The sequence below is a fragment of the Bemisia tabaci genome, chromosome 1, assembly GCF_918797505.1.
Source record: "Bemisia tabaci chromosome 1, PGI_BMITA_v3".
Lineage (NCBI taxonomy): Eukaryota > Metazoa > Arthropoda > Insecta > Hemiptera > Aleyrodidae > Bemisia > Bemisia tabaci.
The window spans coordinates 87,022,701-87,049,605 of record NC_092793.1 but is presented as its reverse complement, the minus strand read 5'-3'; the positions used below and the strand labels follow the sequence as shown (position 1 = coordinate 87,049,605).

The 26,905-nt window shown below is 39.0% G+C and overlaps 1 protein-coding gene across 1 annotated transcript in view; it reads left to right on the top strand.

Annotated features, from left to right (window-relative positions):
- The window catches only part of AlaRS (alanine--tRNA ligase, cytoplasmic), a 126,435-nt gene that overhangs the window by 53,505 nt on the left and 46,025 nt on the right, over nt 1-26,905 (top strand). The window contains exons 8-12 of the mRNA XM_019057706.2: nt 5,413-5,539; nt 6,041-6,173; nt 6,596-6,720; nt 16,217-16,367; nt 23,901-24,070. Coding sequence (XP_018913251.2) covers nt 5,413-5,539; nt 6,041-6,173; nt 6,596-6,720; nt 16,217-16,367; nt 23,901-24,070 — 706 coding nt within the window. The remainder of the gene's footprint in view (nt 1-5,412; nt 5,540-6,040; nt 6,174-6,595; nt 6,721-16,216; nt 16,368-23,900; nt 24,071-26,905) is intronic.

Here is a 26,905-nt window from a genome sequence, read left to right as displayed (position 1 = left end):
TTTTTACAATTCAACAGTTTGCTTGGTACAGTGAAACACGTTGCGTTTAAAGAAGAAACCGGTTTCCTCAAAATTAGTAAACGGGGCGAACGCCCTCAGCGGGGGAGGATGCAATAAGCCAGACGCTGTTGCCTTCTTTTAACCCAACAGCTTGCTTGGTAGAAGAAAACACGTTGTGTCGAAAGAAGAAAACGGTTTCCTTAGAATTAGTAAACGGGGCGAACGCCCTCAGCGGGGGAGGATGCAATAAGCCGGACGCTGTTGCCTTTTAATAACCCAACAGCTTGTTTGATGAAAGAAAACACGGTACGTCAGAAGAAGAAACCAGTTACCTTAAAAGTAGTAAACGGAGTGAGTCCCTTCCGCGGGAACGGATGCGGCATGGGACATGTGCGGTTGCCTACTTTCAATATAACATTTTGCTTCGAAGAAGAAACCAGTTTCCTTAAAATTAGTAAACCGGATGGTGACGCCTCCTATGAGAATGATACATGCAATTGCTGCCAGATGCCGTTAGCATCTGCTTAAACCAACACCATTTATGACGGAATAGAAGGAGACGGAAGTTAAAAAATCAAGATGCCCATTATATTTGTCTACAAAATAATTGTTCTTTAGGGAGAAATTCATTTAATGTGTCCTTTGAGAAATCACTCATATGCTCGGCGTCGACAAAAAATTAAATAAATAAAGAAGTAAAGAAGGAGAGGAAGAGGAAATATTTGCGTTGTTCTAAATAGATCGGCACTGTGCATTTGAAGTTTTAATTTTTATTTTTAAATGAAGGGGGCCTCATAAAGAGGACTTAAATACTTAAGTAGATTGAAGCCGGGAGTTTTTTGCATTGCCTCAGTTCAGTTTCATCGGACAATGTATTTCCTCACACTAAAAAATCGCAATTTTTTTTACTTATTTTCTTCCTTACTTTTCCTGTCCTGATGAATGAAAGATCCCTCGCAGATAGAATTAAAAAGGGTCAAATAAAATGCATGCTTATGCTGAGGGCCGAGGAAGAAATTAAAAAAATGTGGAGAGAATCATACTTTTCAGCATGTCACCCACCAAGTTGACAGATGAAGATATTCGAATAACTCTGCTGCTACGTAGTGTTTACACTGTTCAATATCGATTTTCCGGGTCCCTTTGATTTATGAACGCAACGATGGAGTGGATCGAAAACAAAATACAGCTTTTTCTGTATTTTCGAAAGGAATTTGCGAGTGCAAAATTGTTGATATTTAAAACTTTGATTCATTTGTGTCCGGGGAAATTTTGGGTCGAAGGGCCTGTCGGGACCGATCTTTCCGCCCCCCCCTCCCTCCACAGTCTTGTACGGATACTCATAAAGAGCTCAACATTTTTTACCGTAATTGAAGCATTTGACCCTTTTTACCTTGTTTCCCTGCAAAATAGGGTGGATCCAGCACTTCTTTACCACCTTCCTATCAACTTTAGAGAGTGTAACGAAAATGAAGTGCAGCTATACAATAAAATATTAGAACGTCACGCGTGTGATTACGTAAACTGAGTAAAATATAAGAGTAATCGAAGATTGAACTTTTTTTATGAATAAATTGTGACTGTCCACGGAAAAAGATGCCTTAATCCAGAAAATCTCAAAGCTTATTTTTCAAATCTTATTTTTTAAAGTAAGGAATTAGAACTATTAATGTTTCTTTTATAGTGCTCACATCCTTCCTTTTCCGCCCGATGTGAATTAATTAGAACTATTGAATAGAACTATTAATATTCTAATTGAAATAGAAAAGTCTAATAAATGGTCCAGAATAGTCTTGAATATTATAATCGAATTGAATAGAACTAGTAATATTTATAAAATGTAACAATCTCAGTCATCAAAAATAAAAAGTTATTGTGTTACAAACATTTTCGAAGAGTTTCATTCTTTATTCTTATTTTTTTAAAGTCAGCGATTCTTCAAGAAAAAATGAAGAGAGAAAACTTTAAAAAAGGCGCATTGCTTTAAATTCTTTTTAAAGAGATTAAAAATTAATATAAGATGGGAAAGAAACAAAAATAAACGTAAAAAAAGTGACAACAGTAACACGCGTATTTCTTTTTTGCTCCAAATTCATCTTTTCGGGTTCAAAAAATCTTAACCCATCAGGTCTCACACATATTCACTATCACAATAATGGTGAGAGCCTAAGTCAATGACTTATATAGTGTAAATTCGGCCGACGTAGACCTAAGCCCCGATGGCTAAGTAGGTAGGGTATTAGGTTCGTAAACTGTAGGTCCCAGGTTCAAATCCCGATAGGTAGGCCAAAATTTGCAAGTCGGTACTTGCCATGTCGAGTCTTCGATACTTGCAGATATACAATTGAAAATTTTTTTCATCAAAAATTCGATAAATTAAACCATTTTTTGCTAATATTGATCAATAATAATACATATGATATGGGTGCAGTGTGCATACCTGCAGTGACTATTTACTAAATTTAAAACAACAATTGGCTAGAAATAAGTAAACACGCCTGGGAGTTAGGCAACATCCATTCATGCCGGGCGTCCCCGTTTACTAATTCTAAGACAACAGTTGGTTTCAATACAATAAACGCGCATTCGCGTCCAACACGCCGTTTACTAATTTTAAACAAACCATTAACTTGAAGCCAGTAAATGCACGTGGGAGTTACGCAACTGTTTCCTATTTCTAAGTAAACAGTTTACCTAGATCAATACGACGGATACTCACTTCAAACCAACGATAACTTCTTAAATTTAGGAAATATTTTCACGGCATGGAATGTTTCCTTTTTTTAAGTAAACGCTTTCTTCTTTTAAGGGGACGTGGAGCGTTGGATTGAGAAAACGCTATTTCTTGATCTAAGGTAACTCCGTTGTCTTAGTTCAAACCTCCGTTTCTTGTCGATACTTTTTAAGTATCCAGTTTACTTGGTCTAAGACGGCTCCACCTTGTATTTAGGAAACATTTTTTTCAGTGCAGTCAAATCCGACTTTTTTGCGCGCGAAACTCGGTCGGCGCGCGTTGAGCGGAAACTTCAATCGATCATAACTCCGGAACCGTTCGGTTCCCCAGCTTATACGACCACTCGTTGGATGCGGAAAAAGACGAGCAATTTAAAAAACTGGTTTTGGTTCAAATAAAAAATTGAGATCTTTGTAAATTTTTCGTTTAAAAGAAATTTTCGAGACCTAAAAACTGGAAAAAAGCACATATGTTGACTTAAAAATGTGATATCGGGATTTCGACCTTTCGAATCTTAAAGTATGCAATTTTAGACGATTTTTCGTCCAAACCGGACCTCGATATCTTTCTTTGTTCAAGAGATATCGAGGTTCACAGGTTTTGACTTCCACCCCCCCTAGCTCCCCCCCCAAAATTTTTTGGGGGTCTGAAAATTTGGGGAAAGAAGCGCTCAAGTATGAGTAATCAATAGACAAAGTCTGAAGAACTTCCAGAGGGGGGGCGAAAAAAGCCGTTTTTGCATCAAGCTCTTTGGGGATATTAGTTTTTGAACATAATGACACCATACAATCATCGAACATCGATGATCCGCGAAATTTTTTGGGATGGTTCAAATTCGGGACACCTGGGCCTATTGCAAACTTTTGTTAGAGCAAAAATAAGAGTTGATCCTTATAGATAATGTTTCAAAAATCACGATGAGCGCATTGGCAAACTCTGAAATGCATTCCTAACTTCACAATCTGCGTTAGAAATTTGCGTTTTTTTAAGCTTCCCGCTTCAAAAAGAATACTACAGCACAGGTAAACGTTTCATTAGAGGAGTTGTTCCATTCAATCCCTGCTTAACATGGCCGACGCTTCCGCGCACAAGTTGAGGAGAGCACGAGATCAATCAAGGCGGGATAAATGTGAATGTAAAAACGCCAATTGTTATCAGGTAGTTAGAATCATCGTCCTGTCACATGTGTTTTGGCGGATTGGCGTCGGCTATGTTGAATATTGCGTGGTATCCTTGTGAGCAGGGGTTGGATGAAATGACTCCTCTAACGAAATGTTCACCTGTGCCGTGGTATTGTTTTTGAGGCGGGAAACTCGAAAAGACGCAAATTTCTAATGCAAATTGTGAAGTAAGGAGTGCATTTCAGACTTTGCTGATGCGCTCATTGTGATTTTTGAGACATTTTCCATGAGTAACAAATCTTATTTTTGCTCTAGCAAAGGTTTGCAACAGGCCCATTGCCTTTTTTACTTCTTTCTTCCTATCCATTCGAATTTTTCTCTCATTCTTATCTTATTCTACGGAAGCCAGAACATCATTCAGGTCATTAAAAAATTACATATGCCATGGTATTGTTTCATGATTGCAAATTCACGGAAAACTAGTGAAAAATCGGTATTATTCAAAAGTTGAACCCATAGAAGCATCGGTTAAATTGATCTAAATTTGGCCAAATTTTGAGAAACCTATTTTTAAAATTTATGGAATGGTTCAAGACTGGACTTCCTTAAAATGATAATTTTTAGCCGCATCCAAAAATGGGGAAATTTTGGGGAAAGTCCCTGAAATTCAAAATTGGAATCCTCTTGAGCACTGGGTTTAAATTATCCGACATTGCCCAAATTGTTTTGGAACTCATTTTTTTTCTATGCGATCATCGATTGACACCTGGACCTTTTTCCATTTAATTTTTTCTTTTTTTTCGGTCGTTTAAGCCGCACCGTAGTGCAGTATCCAATTTTTTGTCAACCAAACTCTTCAATTCATGGCTTCCTCGTTTATGAATACAGTCATCTGCCTCAGAGATCCAGGAATTAAGTTTCCTCATAATTTTACATTTTTTTACTCGATAAGTTACTGTATCATTCTGAATCATAAGAAATATTAATGTAAGTCCTTTTAGTGCACTTGGACAAACCAATAATTTATTCATTATTTTTATAATTAATTAATTATATTATTTAATTGATATTTATTATTATTATGTTGTATTAATTATATTTGAATGATCGCTGTTATATCGAGTGAAAAAAACAGCATTAGATGTTGCGGCAATATGTGGTACATATATCCAGAAAAAGTCAGTGCAGTTGCAAGAGGCTACTCTCATTCTTTTGAAAGAACAAATTATTGAAACATATTAATCATTCACTCACAAATAAAAAATTCAGCAATATATTCCGCCCCAATGCCATAATCATATGGTCATATCCTGAATTTTGAAGCTGTAAACTTTGCATCATTGAAACGGGACTAAAAAAAAATGTCCTAGCTTTTTTCATCTTATCTTAAAGTCGCTTATCATCGGCTTTGTGGCTTAAGATCTGATCTGAAAAGTGTTTTATTCCTTAGATCTATTCTAATCACCTAAAACTTTATCTGCCCAAACTTTTTTTTCCCAAACGAATTCAAGTCTTCTGACGTTTAATTTTTTTTTTTTTTTTTACTCTTACTTCTAGGTATGTATTAAGAAGGATATTGCGCAGAGCTGTCAGATACGCAACTGAAAAGTTGAATGCCAATCCTGGTTTTTTCTCATCCCTAGTTCATACTGTTGTTGATTTGTTAGGAGGTGCTTTTCCAGAGGTATGTTCTAGTGTAATTCCTCAGTAAGTTATTCTTACCCATAATTTTATACTTATCCTGATGTTTCTCTATTTTTAGACAAAAGTCTCTAACTTACTGGATTTTTGGCGTCTTTGAAATTTTTTCTCAGGTAAAATTTGATTAAATGAAAAATGGAACAGAGCCAGTATTCTCATTTTTACATATTTTCTGAAAGTGTATTAGGAAAGAACTGTGCAGGTAACCCATTGCTATGATATCACGTTAAGTCAATTTTTTTCTCGGTGAAAATTTTACTCGAAGGGTGAATGCTCACTGGTCCCACTTCCAGGGTTGACTGTAGAATTTTTATTCTTATTTGAGATGAGAATATTTTAAAGTATTTGTTACCTAGTTGCTTCACACTTATAGATTTATCATTCTAACTGCACTACTTGTTTCAGAAGCTCAGATTTTACTAAATTTTTATAATATTCAATTTCATACTCACTACCTACTAATTTCTTTTCCTTGCGTTTTTAGGTTAAGAAGGATCCTCAATCAATAATCGATGTGATTAATGAAGAGGAAGAACAATTTCTAAAAACTTTGTCCCGTGGTCGAGGTCTTTTGAATCGCGAAATCAGCAAACTAAAAGGATCCAAAGTATTGCCTGGTATGTCTCAGATTCTTTTGCAAATCAGTTCTCTTCTTGTCCATATCTTGTTTGACCCTCTTGCCTGGAATTCAGTACTCTGTGCATGTTTTCCTGATTGAGATATCGCGGTGGTATTTGAAATTTTCATTAACTGAACAAGTAGTCTCAAGAATTTTCTCCAAGTGAAGTAAGTCTTGAAGTGAATTGAAAGTGATTTTGACTTTGAAAGCAAAAGCTGAAACAAGTAATCTTCTTTGTTTTTTTTTAAAAAAAAATTTAAATATGATTTTTAATAAGGTGCTGAAGGAATCCTGGGTTCACACTATTTTGTGGGGAAACTATTTTACCACCCTTTTACTCACAATTCTGGTCACGTTTCTTTATATTTTTTTTTTTTTTTTTTTTTTTTTTTTTTTTTTTTTTTATATGATTTTTAATAGGTGATGTTGCTTGGCGTCTTTATGATACTTACGGCTTCCCAGTTGATTTAACACAACTAATGGCTGAAGAAAAAGGACTGTCAGTGGATTTACCTGGCTATGAAGAAGCAAAGAAACATGCTCAAGTAAGCAATCTATTGGCGATTCTCTTTTGACTTGGAAAAGTAGTAAATTTGGAATTTATGTTCATTTATGAAATAGGCAATAACAGTCAGGATGTATGGCATATCTATTCATCACTCAAAAATTTCAGCTCTAATACGTAGTAAAACTACCCATAGTAATGAGACAAGATTGCTTTGTTTCACAAAATTGTTTGCCATCGGCAATCATAAGTTCTTAATCCATTGACTTAAAGCGACATCATTGAGCCATCTCATGCCACGCTGGGCCAGATTTGAAGAAATAGCTCAGAGCTGTAGATCAACTCGACATAGATGTTTACAATATTTTGATAATTTTACCATGGATTGCATTCTCATCAATGTTCAAATGAATCGTGTGATCAACTTAAAACTCGCTGGTGGGGTAATTTATTGTTTTGTTACAGTATTTTATCAAGGTATGTTAACCATTGGATCACGCCAAACAAAACAAGGCACCAAATTGTAGCCGGGTGCCAGCTTGTGTTCTGAGTGAGAAATGACATGGCCATTTTTGGCCATCAGACCTCTATTTTTCTGTTTGTTTGGTCTATACTTAATGAAAAAAATTGGTTCCAGTTGCTCGTAGAATCCCTTCATTGAGATAAAGTACCACCTGGTAATTTATTATTTACCACCTGGTAATTTATCTCATTGAAGGGATTCTACGATCATCTGACACCAATTTTTTTCATGAAGCACAGACCCTCCTCTGTCGAATAGAGCAGGTATGAATGATTTTGTGATAACAGGAATAGCTATAATGTGCAACACCTTAAGAATAATAGTGCACCAATTTTGACCCAATTTTATCATTAATTATGAAGTTATTGAACTTTCTTTCTCCAACCTTGGCAGGAACAATTTTGATCTAGTACAAAGTTATGGTGATTAAAAAATAAGCCAATAAATCAGGTACGTATCAGCTCCTCCGGTAGAACTGCAAGAGGTTACGGCAAACAGGGCGTCTTTGCAAAATTGTGTCAGTTATGTAACAGACATTTGAAACTGTGAAATGAAAAATGATAGAAAAGATGAAATCTGGCAATTGTTGAGCTTTCAGGTAGTAGTATCAGTGCAGCCTTAAAAGTTTTTGAAACTTCGGGCTCTCTTTTGAAGTTTAATCAAGTTAAATTAAGGATTCAGAGTACTCAAGGATCAATGCCACACACCTCCAAATCACTGGTTTTTCTCCTAAATAAAGGTTTTCTTTTAAATAAATACAACTTACCAGTAACAGTTTGCTCAAGTAGACTCGAACAAACAATTTATCAGGTGACATTTTTTAAACTCCTGGCTCCTGGGCGAGTAAAACACTCTACAGCCAACAATAGTTTGGCTACAGCCATACTGTGTTGGCAAATGTAAAGAAACATCTTTTTAATGGCTCTCCTCGCTTTCAAATCAAAGTTTTAGTTCAAAATTGCAATTTTCATGAATATTAAAAACCGCTTTTGAGAATTTTGCCCGGACAATCTATGATTATAACTACTTCACGGTTGAAAATTACTTACCTTTTTGTTTCAAAATTGGGGTTGGAAAGGCACACCCAACGAGACGTTTTTCGTCTTTAAAGTCTCATATTTTAAAATACAATCGTAAATTTTCATGTTTTTTGCACGAACAAGTTCATGATCATCATTGTTTTAGATTTATACCCTACGTTTTCGAGCATTTTGCCCTTTGTTGTTGATAGCTCATAGTGACATGACCATTTCTGTCATCATGATATCACTTTTATGCAGGAAATGCTCAAACATGCGCCTGCTTGGGCGTGTGAAAAGTGGAAAGGCTCTTAAAAATGTGGAAGGAGGGATAATATTTAGAAGTTGAAAGTTTCAAATCAAAGGAACCAAGTAAAACAAGGTTCTCACTTTTGAAATCTAAGGACAATTTTTTGGAAAGATGAAAAAAATGTGGAAAGCAGGCAGGTGGGCGCGTGGATAATAGGAACCTGAGGGATTCATGAAGCAACTCGGACAGGCCCCCCACATCCATCGATGGGCCCCGGGGTCGGATCAGTCAGCGGGGCCCCCTTTTAGTAAACTATCGAAGGGGTGTCTAGGGGGGACCGCCCCCTAGCAGGAAGGGGGTTTTGGGGGCCACCCTCGAAAATTTTTTAAACTTTTGCCTCCAATCTGAGTAATTTCATGCTATTTCTGCACTTATTTAGATTCGTTTATGCAAGATTTTTGCCCTTTCAAAATCTCAGAATAATTGCAGTTGTTTGAAAATTTGTGATGAGCCGCTATGAAAAAAAAAAACAACATTGGACCTATAATTTTTTTATATATGTATGGAAAAAAAATAATTTCCAAATTAAAAGGTCTTTAATACCTAAAGTGAACCATTAAATCAGTTCTGACTCGGGTAAAATTTTACCTTTGATGAAAGAAAATGAAAATAGAAGGGATGAAAACATATTATAAATTCAGCTTATTGCACAAATAAAAACATATATCTGAAATTAGATGGGGACAAAGTTTTGGCAAAGGATAGCTTATCCCAGGGGCCGGCGCAAGCCTGTCTGGGCCTGGAGCAAAATCTCAATCAACAAAATTATTTTACTTTTGCCAGCAGATTGGTAATACAAATGGGAACTTTTGTGCTTCTGGGAGGTCCTACCGCAGGGCCCCCCCAGGCCCCTGGCCCCGGAGCTGGAGTACTGGCAACCCCCCCGAAGTGGGGGCCCTGAACTCGGAAAGTAAGCTGAGTCACAGATATCCAGGGTTCGGCTGATTTTTGCCCTTCACAATACCCCTCCTTCCTCTAGTATAATAATCAATTTGCTGACTATCTACCTCTTGTAACAAGGAACTACTTTTTCTGGCTCAACCATAGAAGCACCTATCTGAACAGGGAAGCCCAGTTACAGAAATCCAGGGTGGAGCTAATTTTTGCTCTTCATATCACCCCTTCTTATGTTTAATATGTACCTAATTTGCTGACTAACTAAAGGGGTTTATTCAAAAACGGCAAAAAAGCCCCCTCCCCCCCGGATTTGAACCAATTTGTAGTATGTTATTCTACTACATTGGATACACCTTTCTGCAAAATTTCAAGGCCTAAAACGAATTTTTTTTCTCGCAACAGTGTTGCCAAGTGTAAAACTGTAAAGTTCCATATTGTGATGACCCTGATTACGGGTCGATAAGGGGACGTAGCCGGAGCGTTGTGATTTCAGCCGACGGGACGTCTCTAAATAGAGATATCTCCAGCTGACATCACAAGGCTCCAGGGGGGGACTGTTGCGTCGGACAGTGGTCGCCCGTGGTCTCTCTATGGAGAGAGATCTCATGCAGACCACCTACGCAACACAACAGGGGGTGCTCTTTGGGGGGCAGCCGTTGACCCTCCCCAAAATAAAAGACGTAGTCAATAAAGAGAGAAAGAGTCTGTCCTTGACTGAATTTCGATATATTTTCTGAGTTGGCTATTCTATCAGTTGAAAGAGCTCAGCAAGACTGAAAGGATAGCTAAGATGGGAAAAAAGACTCAAAAAATAAGGACGGTGTTGAGAATGAACCGGAGTCGTTCATCTGATTTATCGGCTCGTCGATGACGCGCAAGTGCAGGCTTGAGCCCTCAGCACAAGCACCAGACGACCGTGTAGCGAAGACTGGCTTTCCTCGAGCGTCGGAGCAAGTGGCCCAGCTCCCTACGCTCAGGTCGGCCGGCGGCGCGCATGCGCATTTCCCAGCGGACATCAGCGTTTTTCCTAAAGTCGGTGCTCCTCCTGACGTTGCCAATTTCCCCCTCTAATGATGAATGGACCACTAGACAAGGTACGAATTTAAGCATTCTGATACGTGATATTTGACCAAAATGTCATGTAGAACACGATTCGCGCACTGAAAATTACTAAAACTAACTCCTAACGAAGATATTAACATTTTTATTTTACATTGGTTTCGGGGAATTTGAACTGCCCGCTCACAAGAAACTCAAAGCTCTACGTGAGTCAAAGCGCGCACTACAACGGTTTCAGTAAACTTCTCCGTCGAGCAATGTTCATGTCTCACCATGTGTTGTTCAAACTATAAGCAATTTGCTATAACTGAGCGGAAGTGTCAAAATTGAGTTTGCCAGATTTTTATATCGCAAAGACTATCATGGTACGTTTAGCGCGCGATGTGACTCACGTAGAGCATTGAGTTTTCATGAGCAGGAGGTTTGGATTCACGCATTAACAAACATTAAATATCATCGTTAGGCGTAGATTTCAGTAATTTACGTTGTGCGCATGGTGTTTAACGTGAAATTTTGGTCAAGAAACATGTATCTGAATGCTGAAATTCGTACCTTGTCTAGTGGTCCATTGTCTGGGAAAATTGGGTGTCTCCTCACAATATCTATCGAACGAAAAAAGATTTTGAAGTGCGGTTTGCGCGAAATTTTTCTAAAAATACGTCCTTTATACGTCCAACTACGTCATTAAATTGGAGATTTCAATGTTGCCATATTTCATTTTCTTCTCGTGATCAATTTCTATTTAAATTAGGGTACATCGTCAAATGCCTCTTTTCAAAATCAAACAATAAATTGTTCATTATATAATTCCTACTTTTCAATTTCTTTGATGCATTATACCTCCCAGGGAAACGACGGGGAAGGGAGTTACGAGCAATTTAACGATGACGCTCCACGCGCAGCGACAAAAGTCCGGGCGCCGATCGCCGCTCCGAGTTGTCTGCACACTTCTTCTCGTCCACCGACAAGCTGCCAGCGGCGTGACATGTCAACCCTACTCTTCTCCGGCCCATTTTTCCCCTCCTCAACTCCCCCTCCCCCATAAAAAGTATGGTAAACCCCTAAAATGCCTGTAAAAATGCCTAATGGTTCGATGTCAGCCTAGAGATCTCAGGAAAACCTTAGATAAATTTTCAGTGCGTAGCTCTCTGCTAGTTGAAAGTCATAATTTTGTGACTTCTCTACACAACTACCCAGGACCCACCACAGGGAGGTGGTTACGTGTTGAGTCCCGCTCGTGCCTCCCCATCCACCCAATCATTGAGGCACCGATGAAAAAATGAGAAATACACGGGTTAAATTAAACAACAACGATAAAACTAGAAAGAACTCCTTGAATTGAATTGAATATTTGCCTCAAGAAAATTGATCAAAAACGGAAAAAGCAGGCTAATGCCTCCACTACCGTTTTAGGAAAGGAAACGCTCAACTCCATATAGCAACGGCCACACTATCGTATGCTGTCCTCGCCATGCATCTGACAATATGTGGGTCAGTTCAAATAAGCGTCTAATTTGGTGTCCCGAGCTGTTTTAATCGTCATAATCTGAGAAAAATGGGCAGATCAAATTTTTTTCTCATTTTCCACACTATTGTTGACTATTACATGCTATTTTCCACTTTATTTGGACTGAAATAAAAATTTAGGAGAACTTTGAATGTGCAAATTGCCTACATTTGTCCCAAATTTGCGTGTCCCCCGTGCCTGGTTCTTGACTTTAAATCGATGTTGCAGCATAACTAGAATGATTATTTAAGAAAACTTTATCGGAGATGATAGGTAATGCTTTTGAATTTGAGAAAAAAGATATGTCAATTTCTTTTTTGCTCCATCAAGAACTTTTTCACGCGCTAGAATCATTGTCCCGAGCAACTGTCAGCAACAGTCAGGAGAGACATAGCAACGATGTAATAAGCTCTAAATGATTACCGTAACGTTGAGGTTTTTCCAAAAACGACTTTTTTTGTTTCGATTAAATAGTTCACACGTCGCAGATGGCAAAAATTCTGAAATTCGCAAATTTTTGTGCAAGATTAACGCCATTAACGATGCCAAACAAAATGCTATACACGATAACTAAAAGGGCGTCAAGCATACACACACACACACTAATATCAGCTCGTAAAATACTTTCGAAGTGTGCGTTAGGGAAAATTTTCTCTTATTCCGATACTCTAGGATGTGCCACTAAATATTCCGTGAAAAAAAACACCAAAATTGTCTTTATTGTTAGAGATAAGCTTAAAAAACAGCTTATTCCATCCTGTCCCGTTCCATCCTGTCCCGTTCCATCCTGTCCCGTTCCATCCTGTCCCGTTCCATCCTGTCCCATATGTTTCCATCCTGTCCCAGTGTCCCAGTTTAATGGGACAGAGTGGAAAACGGTTACAACTGAGACTTGCTTGTTTAAGCCCTTTAGGCGCTCTTTTCTACCAATTAAAGTGAAACTCGGTACCCGGGGGTATTTTTCAATGGGGAACTCGAATTTTTAGTCGAATTTTGAAAATTCGAAAATCCAAGATGGCGGACATGGCTTAAAATGCTATCTCAGCGTCTAATCAATCGATTTACGCAAAACTTATTACCCGGGGGTATTTTTGAATGAGGAACTCGAATTTTTAGTCGAATTTTCAAAATTCGAAAATCCAAGATGGCGGACGTGGCCTAAAATGCTATCTCAGCACCTAATCAGTCGATTCAAGTGAAACTTGGTGCCTGGGGGTACTTTTCAATGGGTAACTCGAATTTTTACTCGAATTTTTAAAATTCGAAAATCCAAGATGGCAGACATGGCCTAAAATGCTATCTCAGCGACTAATCCATCGATTTACGCGAAACTTGGTACCCGCGGGTATTTTAGAATGGGAAACTCGAATTTTAGTCAAATTTCCAAGATTCGAAAATCTAAGATGGTGGCCGTGGCTTAAAACACTATCGCGGTGACTAATTAATTGATTTTAATGAAACTGGACCGGAAAACCATGGTAGTAGGAAAAGAAAGGAAATTTTAATAGGGGTGCAACAGGGTTTCTTATGTATCTAAGGCTACGAAATCGAAAAATTCCTGGGTTTTTTCCATCGTGCACAGATTCTCCCGGAAAATTGACTCTTCTGGAAAAGCTAGATTTTTAAGGACAATTCCGATTTTTCCGGAAAAATTCCAAACTTTCCCAGGATAAATCGCACTGATACAGGTAAATGGAGGTGTTCTTCAGAATCAGCGCCAAAAATCTACTCCAAAACCATTGGCAAATCTTCGGAAAATCAAAAAAAAAAAAAGTTGACCGGTGTAATTGTTATGTTAATGTAAGTCCTCAAACTTTTCCTGGCTTTATCTCCACTTCAGCGGGTACACGCCCCCTCGAAGTTTTAAAATTCGGTGTTTTTGATTCATTTTGTATTGTAATATTCCAAGAAGTAAAAGCTTCTTCTCGTGTTAAAGGAAAACAGTGCGCATTTTGATAAACAGACGGAACTGTCTAAAAGACAAGCAGAATAAGCTCCAGATATCTTTCATGACGGATGAATTTTTTCTCAACTTTTTTGGTTCTGCAAGATATGAAAGGGTTATATGTTTTCAATTATGCTTTAATTTAGTGCTCGACGATGCTTTTATGACAATTGTGTTCAATTGTTAATTAAAAGTATTATATGTCACCTCTGAGATGTAAATTTGGGAAATCAGGCAAAATTACGGCAAATTTTGGGTAGTGATACACTTGACGGTGGAAATTCGGTATAAGCCCAACTATTAAGCTCGACGAGCTATATTTCCTAAGTCTACACCTAATGATAGTCAAAATAAAGTTTGGTTTGCCCAAAAATTCACAAAAAAATTTTGGGAATAATAGAACCTGGAATTTGACCCTTATTTGAATTCACCCATGTATCTCTGTCGTATTGGGGAAAACACTGATCAGTCCAGCACATTAAGTGAACATTAAGTGAATCACATTGCAAAGAAATTCAAATTTGGGAATATAAAGATATGTGTCAGTATTTTGGCACATATCAAATAAGTTTGGCAATGTCATACAAGGCGGACCATTTCCACAACGGAAAATTTGAGTCCCAGGTATGTCGCGGGGACTTCCTATGCAACTTAAATAAAAATAAAGTCAATATAAAAAATCCTTTTTTGGTTCCCTGTAAGTTTTCATCGCGCCATCAATCTCAGAAAGTACATTGACTCTTCATCCTTCTCGATCTAGACAAATCGGCACAATCTTCCCTTATTACTTCTCACCGGAGGCATTAGCCTGCTTTTTCCGTTTTTGATCAATTTTCTTGAAGCAAATATTCAATTCAATTCAAGGAGTTCTTTCTAGTTTTATCGTTGTTGTTTAATTTAACCCGTGTATTTCTCATTTTTTCATCGGTGCCTCAATGATTGGGTGGATGGGGAGGCACGAGCGGGACTCAACACGTAACCACCTCCCTGTGGTGGGTCCTGGGTAGTTGTGTAGAGAAGTCACAAAATTATGACTTTCAACTAGCAGAGAGCTACGCACTGAAAATTTATCTAAGGTTTTCCTGAGATCTCTAGGCTGACATCGAACCATTAGGCATTTTTACAGGCATTTTAGGGGTTTACCATACTTTTTATGGGGGAGGGGGAGTTGAGGAGGGGAAAAATGGGCCGGAGAAGAGTAGGGTTGACATGTCACGCCGCTGGCAGCTTGTCGGTGGACGAGAAGAAGTGTGCAGACAACTCGGAGCGGCGATCGGCGCCCGGACTTTTGTCGCTGCGCGTGGAGCGTCATCGTTAAATTGCTCGTAACTCCCTTCCCCGTCGTTTCCCTGGGAGGTATAATGCATCAAAGAAATTGAAAAGTAGGAATTATATAATGAACAATTTATTGTTTGATTTTGAAAAGAGGCATTTGACGATGTACCCTAATTTAAAAAGAAATTGATCACGAGAAGAAAATGAAATATGGCAACATTGAAATCTCCAATTTAATGACGTAGTCGGACGTATAAAGGACGTATTTTTAGAAAAAATTTCGCGCAAACCGCACTTCAAAATCTTTTTTCGTTTGATGGATATGGAACTTTACAGTTTTACACTTGGCAACACTGTTGCAAGGAAAAAATTCGTTTTAGGCCTTGAAATTTTGCAGAAAGGCGTATCCAACGTAGTAGAATAACATACTAGGAATTACTTCAAATCTGGGGAGGGGGAGGGATTTCTTGCCGTTTTTTAATAAACGCCTTTTGCAATGAGGGACCACTAATTCCAGCCTTCATCTTAGTACTTATCTGCATAAGGAAAGAAGTGACTCAAGAGGATGGCATCATGTAAAAAGAAAGCTGTCGAAGGAATGCCTGGTCTCAGCTTCCAAGCGTCTGTGTCATGAGAGACAAGGAGAAGAGGAGTAAGTTTGAGTAACACCTCATCGTCAGATTGACTGTGATTAACGGTTTCTTTCTGCTAAACGTGCTATTGGAGCTCTACTATTTGCAAAAAGGAGCCACGGGTTGGCTCCTGCAGGATCACCATGTATTGTCAACAAGGTCTTACCCGCCCTGGTGCGCTGATTCCTGAAACGCAGTTGCTTTGAAATGAACATATTTCCTCTTTGTCATTGCGCCTAAACGTAGTTTCTGAAGTGAGCCAAAAACAGTAGTTTCTTTCTCAAAATGTATGTAGTTGGATTTAAGTTTGAATCTATAAGATCAGTACAAAATTGCAGTTTGTAAAATCTCTCTTCTTTCGGTTTGCAGGTGTTAAGTCAAGGAAAATCCGGAGGAATTGAGGATTGTATCAGTTTAGATGTGCATGCAATCACTGAATTGCAGAACAGAGGAATCCCTGTCACAGATGACTCTCCCAAGTATGATTATTCAACCGATCCTAATCCAACATCACCTTATGGTTGGTTTGCTGTGACAATGTTTTATTTTTTCATATGCCTCTATTATCCTTCCTCAACTCAAGTCAAAAAGACTCAGATTGTAGGATTTGGAAGGTATGTCAGATGAGAAAGCATTGGAGAAATGGAAAAAACAAGAAAACGAAAAGAGATTTGTAGAAAGGAGGGGTATCGATAAGGGCCTTTTTTGCCCCCCCCCCCCCTTAGAATCTGGAAATTTATGCGGGTTTTCCAAGTTGACTCAATGTAGTTTACGGAAATAATCATTATTTAGTCCATTGGCCACTGGATACATGTTAAACGGTTGCCTAAACATAAGTCTGCAGGCGTATTTTAGCGAAAATTCGTGTTTTTCTATCACTCCCAGGCTTTTTTGACACCGTGCGCATCATCTATCCAAAACAAGCTTTTGATATGTTATCAAGGTGGCTTTAGGACACATTTTAATCCTAGTTTGGTTTTAGTTAGATGATGCGCTCATAGTTAAATAAAAACTTTTTCAAAAGTCGACTTTTAAGGGACATCCGCAAAAATCTGAGGGAAACACGTCTCAAACTGTATAGACGCTACGTATATTATCAAGGGCAGTTATCAAGCCTTGTTAGACTCTTACAAGGAGATTTCCTTTAATTGTGTTTAAAGAAAAAGAGAATTATACAAAATCGGCGATTTTACCCGCCTCTTGGATTTTGCCCGGAGTTGGATATGTTGTTCCCTATCACAAGACACGCCTTTTTCCGGCGTTGGCAAGTTCACCCGAAATTTTTCCCGCGCGCTACAGCGTTGCCAAGTTGAAAACAGGCGAATTCCGTAAGTGGCGTTAAAATTGAGCTATGAAGTTGCGGTTTTAACGAAAATTCTCTAAAAATTGCGCACTCTTAGGAAATGACCATCAATTTAATGACGCATTAATTTTAACATGCATTGTTGCCAATTTTTCGATTTTTTAATTCGACTAATTTTACAAATCCGCAAATACCCAAAAAAGCTATCTTCAAATTTGAATAAAAAGTTGTCTAATCGATAGTTCGTTTGATTCCGCATCCATCGATATATTATAGCTTGCTTGGAGCGACGACGCTTTTTGAGTCCGGGCGGATAGAGATTTTAGGCTCCAAAAACACAGGTCAGCATTAATTCCATGGTTTCCTATGTAATTTTTGGCGCTGAATCTGAATTTGACCATTTTATAACAAAATTGTCACCAAGAAGTTGCGAAATTTGGCAAAAATGGCTTAAAATCGGCCTTTTCAGCGGATTATTGCCAGTGACTTGCCAAGAGTTGATCAGACGACAAAATTGGTTATTTCCACAGTTAACACTCGTTGAACTTCCTACAAGCTGAGTCAAATTCTTTTTGTTCACGGCAAAATTAAACGCGCGACAAGCAGCAAACTGAAAAAAAAGACACCAAAATCGGCGCTTTTTGCGGTTTTTGTCCTAAGTTTCTTGTTTCCGACTGCATGAAAATTTCTGAGGAAAATCTGAATTACACAGAGTGTAACGACAAACTATTGTATGGTTACATACATAGATAGGAGCTGCTTTAACAGTGGTCTCTCGCGCCCCGCAAAGCCTAACCGCCATAGTTCCTTGTCCTCCCACAGGTCCTCAGTAATTTGGAGCGCTTTTGTTCCTTTTTAAGCCCCTTATTGCCCTTTCCTGGGCGGCTTCTTCACATTGGTATTGTTACTTTTTCTATTAAACTCCATTTTCTCAGAATTATAAAATAAAATTATTTACCGAATATAGGGCGATGAATAATAACGGTCAAATACCGCCAAAATTCAATGATTCTACGTAATTTTGGCAATATTGCATTTGCAATGCGTCTTGTCTTGTTTTAATGAAGTCAGTCTGAGGAGTACATTTTATTCATCAATTTTTAGTAGAAAGTTTTCCATTACTGTTTCAAAATGTGATTCATTGACACGATTCGACAAAACTCACTGTTTCATGAATTTTTCCTCTCTGGAATAAATACCCTAGTAATTAGTTATATCTAAGTTGAAAATTAAATTATTCTACAAAAGCGTATTATTTTGCACGAGAGATACATTTAAATAATTTAAAAATAAGAAGTGAACAAAGAATATAGGACAAATATCAAAAAACCAGCGAAAATTCAAGTATTTTGTTTAAGCTTGGCAACATCGGAATATGTTCGGTTTTATTTTATTGTTCATTTTTATTAAATTCTTCTCATGTTCTTCATTAGTTTAGTCAAGAAACATTCTCTTAATCGGAAAACAAGAAACTTAGGACAAAAACCGCAAAAAGCGCCGATTTTGGTGTCTTTTTTTTCAGTTTGCTGCTTGTCGCGCGTTTAATTTTGCCGTGAACAAAAAGAATTTGACTCAGCTTGTAGGAAGTTCAACGAGTGTTAACTGTGGAAATAACCAATTTTGTCGTCTGATCAACTCTTGGCAAGTCACTGGCAATAATCCGCTGAAAAGGCCGATTTTAAGCCATTTTTGCCAAATTTCGCAACTTCTTGGTGACAATTTTGTTATAAAATGGTCAAATTCAGATTCAGCGCCAAAAATTACATAGGAAACCATGGAATTAATGCTGACCTGTGTTTTTGGAGCCTAAAATCTCTATCCGCCCGGACTCAAAAAGCGTCGTCGCTCCAAGCAAGCTATAATATATCGATGGATGCGGAATCAAACGAACTATCGATTAGACAACTTTTTATTCAAATTTGAAGATAGCTTTTTTGGGTATTTGCGGATTTGTAAAATTAGTCGAATTAAAAAATCGAAAAATTGGCAACAATGCATGTTAAAATTAATGCGTCATTAAATTGATGGTCATTTCCTAAGAGTGCGCAATTTTTAGAGAATTTTCGTTAAAACCGCAACTTCATAGCTCAATTTTAACGCCACTTACGGAATTCGCCTGTTTTCAACTTGGCAACGCTGTAGCGCGCGGGAAAAATTTCGGGTGAACTTGCCAACGCCGGAAAAAGGCGTGTCTTGTGATAGGGAACAACATATCCAATTCCGGGCAAAATCCAAGAGGCGGGTAAAATCGCCGATTTTGTATAACCCTCTTTAATTTTCCTTACAAACAACTGTGCAAATGACGGATTTTGAAGTAGTGGAGGCATATTTTCACTAAACGCATGACATCAACTTGTTAAGTTCGTCGATGCTTAGGTGAGGAAAATCATGTAAGCCACTTGCTTCCATTTCTTTCCATACAGTTCTTGCTCTGGTCCAGACCTCCTGTAGCACTTTTGCCTGCAATTTATCAGGAGTCTTAGATAATCGCAACATTCTGTGTGCAATTATTTTTAACTATAAGCGCATCATCTAACCAAATTGGTTTCAGGACACATTTCAACCCTAGTTTGGACTAGGGTTAAAATGTGTCCTAAAGCCTCCTTGATAACATATCAAAAGCTCCTTTTAGTTAGACAATGCGGTTGGTTTCAAAAAAGCCTCGGAGTGATAGGGAACACGAATTTTCGCTAAAATACGCCTGCAAACCTATGTTTAGGCAACCGTTTAACACGTATCCAGTGGCCTACGGACTAAATAATGATTATTTCTGTAAACTACATTGAGTCAACTTGGAAAACTCGCATAAAGAACCCCGCACAGACCTTATGGGCAATGGCTCTCCCTAGAATATGATGAAACTTGGATATGTCGCTCAGCTAGTCATTCTGATCTAAAGTTCGTTGGGCCGAAAGAGATCCCACGAGGGGTTTTCGAGATATTCGTCGTCTCATGAGCGTAAATTGAGGTTTCACTGGCCAGAGTATTGTGCGGCGCCTCTTGTGTCCTTCCCTTCCAGTCCACTTTGGCCGCTCTCCGCTTCCCCGCCCTCCATACCCAAGGCCCGGACTCCGACGCTCACGGTGATAAGACCACCCAGTTCGGCGACGGTGAGCAAAGCCTCGTGAGCGTCGAAGTCCGAGCCTTGGGTATGGGTGGCGGGGAAGCGGAGAGCGACCGGAGTGGACTGGAAGGGAAGGGCAGAAGAGGAGCCGCACAATAGTCCGGCCAGCGAAACCTCAATTTTCACACATAAAACGGCGAATATCTCAAAAACCGCTCGTGGCATCTCTTTCGGTCTGTGAGAACTTTTGATCAGAATGACTAGCTGAGCAACATATCCAAGTTTTATCAGATTTTAGAGAGAGCCATTGCCCATAAGGTCTATGCGGGGTACTTTGCAGATATTGGGGGGGGGGGGGAGGGCAAAAAAGGCCCTTATCGATACCCCTCCTTTTAGCTAACTTTACCAGGTGCCTGGACTTTTTCTTCAATAGAAATTTAACTTGCCTCGAAATTAGTCTGATTATTTTTGTTGTTTTTTATGTGATATCGGAAGCTGGATGATTTTCTGATCTTGCGACTTTGATACATGAACAGCAGAATTTTTAAGTGTTCTGAAAAATGGGACCTGAGTGCTAGAAAGAAATAGCCTTGATCATGACCATGACCACTATTCCTTCGAGGCTGGCTAGATCAAATCTGAAAGCAAAAGCCGTGAATTTTTGAAGAAGCTTGAACGGTCTGAATAAATCTTATGTTTATATTTATTTTCAATGGTGGGATGATTTTTTTGTCTGCTTCATTGTATATTTTCCCGAAGAGATCTTTCATTAAGAGCCTACACTGATATTCTATTTACTTGCCATTTTTACAGTGAAACCTCGCCAAGTCGGTTTCCGGATAAGCCGGTAACCCGCTTTAGTCGGTAGAATCGCCCGGTCCCGTTTATCACCCATATAACACAATGCTAAATAAGTCTCGGTATCTCAGTTTGGTCAGATTCTGAACCCGCTTAACTCGGTGAAATTTTTCCATCTGGACCAGTTTTTCTTCGATCGTCACCCGTGATCAAGCGTAGGTAGTGTTTCCGTGCGCGGTGCGGGTCGGGTCAAGTTACGCCACGAAGGGTGAGCGAATCTCCGAGAAAGCGCAGCGCAGTGCGAGAAACGACATCGGAAATAGAGAGATAAGGAATCAAAAACACTCGATAACGACACGAAAGATGAGAACAGTAGAGAATAGGATATCTGATACCGCGTGTTATCTTATCGCGCGTGTGAAAACACGCATGCATAATTAAGCAATTTCACGCATCGATGAGTTGACAGGTCCAGTCGGCACCGGCCCCTCTCCCCCTACCATCTTGCATTGCCCTTCCCCGCTCCCCCCAGGAATCTTCCGCAGAGTTTTTCGGGGATTTTAGCGAGTATTGATACGTTGCATTTTCAGTTCAACGACCCGCCATAGCGGGTGGCCGCGGCGCATCACCGCGCGGGGCGCGGCATGCCGCGTGGGGTGCGCGGGGGGTGATATGAAATGGGGTGCCGCGGCACCCCAACATACGATTAACCCGATGACTTCATGATGCCCTGACACTTACAACACGCAATTTCAAGTGCATCTCATGAAATTTTACTCTTTAGTACCATTTTTTTCGATCAAATGGCTCTCCTAAACACTCCTACAAGTCACTCTGCACGCACGTTTGCGTTTGTCCAATTTAGGGCGCGAAATTTGAAAAAGCGCGGCAGGAAAAGTGGCAGTCCGCGTAAGTCGGTAACCCGCTTAACTCGGTAAATTTCCTCGGTCCCGATGAAAACCGACTTAGCGAGGTTTCACTGTAATTAATTTAGAGTTAGAAAGATTAGATTTAAAAAAATTCATTATTTTCATTATATGTTAGAGGAATCAGTCTTTAACCAAAAGATTCTAGCCTATTAATATTTCGTTAAGTAGAGGAATTATAATGAAATCACTCTATTCCTCAGGAAAAGTATCTGTTTCTTGATGCACCACTAAGAGCTTGATGCAAAAACGGTTTTTTTCGCCCCCCTCTGGAATTTCTTCAGACTTCGTCCATTGATTACTCATACTTGAGCGCTTCTTCTCCCAAATTTTCAGACCCCTAAAAAACTTTGGGGAGGCGCTAGGGGGGATAGAAGGCAGAACCGGTAGACCTCGATATCTCTCGGACGACGAAACATTTCGAGGTCCGGTTTGGACAAAAAATCGTCTAATATTTCATACTTTATAATTTTAAAGGTCAAAATTCCGAAATCACATTTTTAAGTTAACATATGAGCTTTTTTCCAGTTTTTGGGTCTAGAAAATTTCCTTTAAGCAAAGAACTTACAAAGATCTCAATTTTTTATTTGAACCAAAACCAGTTTTTAAAATGTTAATCTTTTTCCGCATCCAACGAGTGGTCCATTAAGCTGGGGAACCAAACGGTTCCTGAGTTATGAGGGATTGAAGTTTCCGCTTACCACGCCGCGACCTATTTTCGCGTGCTGAAAAGCCGGATTTGACTGTTATTAAATCAGATTGAATGTTCAAACCGTGCATAATGCATTTTTACGGACTCTTGATGGTTGCCGAGTACAGAAATTACAGATACTTCCAAAAAATTTACTTTTTTAAAATTACAGCTCTGTAGCGCTATTTTAAAGGCCCACTGAGCGGCGACCGGCCGCTCAGGGGCCCTGTACGGAGCTGTAATTTTAACAAAGTGAATTTTTTGGAAGGTTCTGTAATTTCTGAACTCGGCGACCATCAATTATATTGATCATAACTCCGGAACCGTTTGGTTCCCCAGCTTAATGGACCACTCGTTGGATGCGAAAAAAGATGAAAAATTTAAAAAACTGGTTTTAGTTCAAAAAAAAATTGAGATCTTTGTAAGTTCTTTGCTTTGAGATCTTTGTAAGTTCTTTGCTTAAAAGAAATTTTCCAGACCCAAAAACTGGAAAAATTTTCATATGTTCACTTAAAAATGTGAATTCGGGATTTTGACCTTTAAAACTATGAAGTATGAAATTTTAGATGATTTTTCGTCCAAGCCGGACATTGATATCTTTCTTCGTTGGAGAGATATTAAGGTTCACAGGTTTTGCCTTTCATCCTCCTAGTGCTTCCCCAAAGTTTTTTCGGGGTCTGAAAATTTAGGAAAAGAAATGTTCAAGTATGAGTAATCAATGGACAAAGTCTGAAGAAATTCCAGAGGCGGGAGAAAAAAGCCGTTTTTGCATCAAGCTCTTTGAAGATAACTGATACAGTATATGGAAATAGCTTGTTAATCAAGGTATTGCAGCTGGTTTTTCATTTGGTCATTGTAATTTCTGTGCAATCCTACCTCTGGAAATTTTATCCTTCTATTTTTATCTCTTTAGTCCAGGTAAACTAGCTTTTTAACTCTGACAAATTAGAGCAAACTTTTCCTTTGTTATACAGGGTTTATAGGTACCCAATAAGACAGGAAAAAAAGTTTACAAAAAATTCCTCCGGGAAAGTGGTGTAATCGCAGTTTTTCAAAATGGCGGCTTACAGCGATTTTCAAAGAGGACATACTGGAATGACTCGTGCAAGCCTCACCCTACGACTTAACCAGAGAGTATGGAATATTTGACCAAACCTTCGTACTCTCTGGACTTAACCAAAAAAAAGTCGCCAACATAATATTTTTGCAGTACAAGAAGATTGCCAACTTCAACAGTTTTTAACCTTTGTTTGTTGTCCTTTACATTGCAGTGTTCAGCAGGTGTTCAGGAAAAGTTTTGGCATTACGTTGTAACAAGAACTTTGTTGACGAAATCCATTCTGGACAAAAATGTGGAATCCTGTCAGACCGAACAAACTTTTATGCTGAACAAGGAGGACAAATATTTGATGAAGGTTTCATAATCAAAAGTGATGATAAGGTAGTTAACTGTAACTCAAGCTCAAGTTTCAGCATTATGTGGACCCTCAGAATTAAAACATGTTGAAGGCCGTAACTACGCTTCTGTGACGTCACGTTAGTCGATGAAACTCGGCCGAGATTTAACATGTGTTCTTATAGAAGAACGCATGGCGCATGTTCCTTTCAAGCCGATATCTCTCAAGGCTTGATCCAATGCAACAATTCATAAGAACCTTTTCGAGAGAGGATGAAATTCCACTTTAGTTAGTTTCATTTCAGTTATTGTTCGATCACTATCAGGTACTCTATTGTGGAGTTAAGTTGTTTTACGCAAATGTTGAAAGCAGAGAAGGAAGGCATAATGGGAGAAAAATTGTAGTGCAAAAATGTAGAGTTCTGAATTTGCACGTTTACCCTTGCAATGAACTCTAAAGTTTGATAAGTCAAATTGTCCAAAAAAAATATAACCTCTGCAGCCGCCGTCTCTCGCAACGATGAAGGTCGGCAGGTTCATAGTCAATAGACTGACTTTGTGGGTACATCATTCGACATGAAACCTTTCATGATATCAAACCTTTGGTTCAATTGTAAATAAACATGGAACCTTGTTTCCGATTCGCGCCCTTTGCGCCATGGTGGTAAAATGTGTCCACATGTTTCTTACAATCGAAAGCTCTCGTGTTTAATGAGTCTTCAATTGATTTAGGACTGTTTAACTAGTTGTGACGCGACGCGGCAACGTGCAAATCAGCCACCGACACCGCCGGCTAGCTCACTCCTCTCCCCGCGCTGGACCGGCCTAGACTCCACAGTACCGCGCCACGCCGTAGGATGGCGCGTGGATGTCTCTGATTTTCCTGATTTTTCCCGGTCCCGGTTTCTCTGAGGAAAACTCAACAAAGCTTTATTTTCCTTTTCTCACCCTAAGAAGGGCATACGACTATTACTTTTATTTTTCCCAGTTTTTTATAATGTATTTTCTAGAAGTCCTTGTTTTGGTGTATTGTCTCATCTCGCTACTTCTCTCCTGAGCCATTCCTACTGGTACCCAGTAGTGTCTTATCCCTCTCTCTCTCTCTCTCTTTTTCTCTTTTGCTCCTGCTGGTTCCCAGCAGCGTTCCTTTGCACATCTCTCTTCGCCGATCCTACTGATATCCAGTAGTGCTCTTACCTCTCTCCCTCTCTTGCTTCCTGCTGGTTCCTAGCAGTGTTTCTGTTTCTCTCTTTCCTACTGACGCCCAGTAGCGATCCTTCTCTTTCTCTCTCCTACTGGCTGCCAGTAGTGTACTCTCTATCTTTCTCTTTCCTACTGGATTCCAGTAGAGATTTTCCCACTGGTTTCCAGTGTCGTAAAGTAGCAATTAGGTTTTCTTCTCTCGTTTAATAGTTGCGCTTTTAGATATGTTAGGATTTTTGTCTCTTGTTAAGGCTCTTCTAGCCACCAATCGATGACGCGTCTCAGCCTTCTGCCTCACCAGTAAAACTACTCTTCAAAATTCACATCGTTCATTCTATAACTATTTTTTTAGTCTCGTTTTCGCTTCAAAATTTAGGGAACCCAGATTTGCTCTGTAGCTGGCCCCGTGCAGCCTGGCAACCTTTCAAATACAACTAATACAGTTCACTCATCCCGAAGTCATTTCTTTATTTATTTTATTTATTAGAATATCTTGTCCTGCCTGAACAAGGACCGGTCAATGACTAAATTTTAATTAATTAACTCATGAAGAATTCGTGCATGAGGTTGTGTTAGTTTGTTTTGGTTTGAACCAAGATTTTGATATTCTATCGGATGATGTTGAGTCTTGCGCCCGAAAAGGGATATTTTTACGTTGATTCAGTTTTGTTATAGTCCAGTCATTTGAGGATAATAATGACCCCTATGCGGTTTTAGGAGCGGAACTTTTTTTCTCACCTGATTTCTCATCCATAGAGGGTCCTTAACGAGAATCCAAATTTGCGACATCGAAAAATTATGGGAACCCCCCCAAAACCCCCAAAATCGAAAAAACGGCCAAAAATCGGCGATTTTCTCTCGTTTTTCGGCTCATATCGCTAAAATCGCTGGTTTTTTGAGTAAGTACGTAAGGACTAATCTGAAAGTAGATAAAATTACGGACATTTTCCACCCGGTCCGAAATTTTTCTGATGAAAAATATGCCTACTAAAAGGTTGCCAAAAAAAATCCCAAAATGTTCAAAATTTCACTTTTTTAAGGTGTTTTGCTTGTAATTTTTTTCCCAGCAATTTTAGAAGGTAAGTGTATCCGTCCAAATGAAAGTACATCCAAAATGCTACAATTTCATGTATCAGACTTATCCCTAGGGCGTAACGAGACGGCTCCGCGGCGTTGCCAAAGTTGCGATCTCCAAGGGCATTTTCCGCGGCGGTGCATTTCACGCAACCGCTCCACTCTCCCACCGGTCCAAGTGAGAAAACACGGGGTTCGGGGCCGCATCTCCTGCTAATAGACCCCCTTTCTACCTCATGGACGCCTTCTTATTTGTACCTCTCCCCTGCCTTCGAATGAAAACTTGTCCTTCACACTTTATCCAGGCTTAGGACTGGCGCAGAAACGGTGTAGTTTAAGTACATGTTTTACGTTTCTGGGCGTGTTTAAAAAGTTTTTTTTGGGGTTTTTTTGGGTTTTTTAAATTTTTTTTTAATTTTTATTAGTTTTTTTTTTTGGGGGGGGGGATATTTAATTAATGAAAAACCTTATACATGGTTAAATACAAGTGTATCGGATTAAATTTTAAAGTCATATTTGCTGTTTAATGAATTTAATACTGAAGATCTTTTACCGCCGTAATTTTGGTCTTTTAACATTTGATGGGCTCGCTTCCTCGGTAAT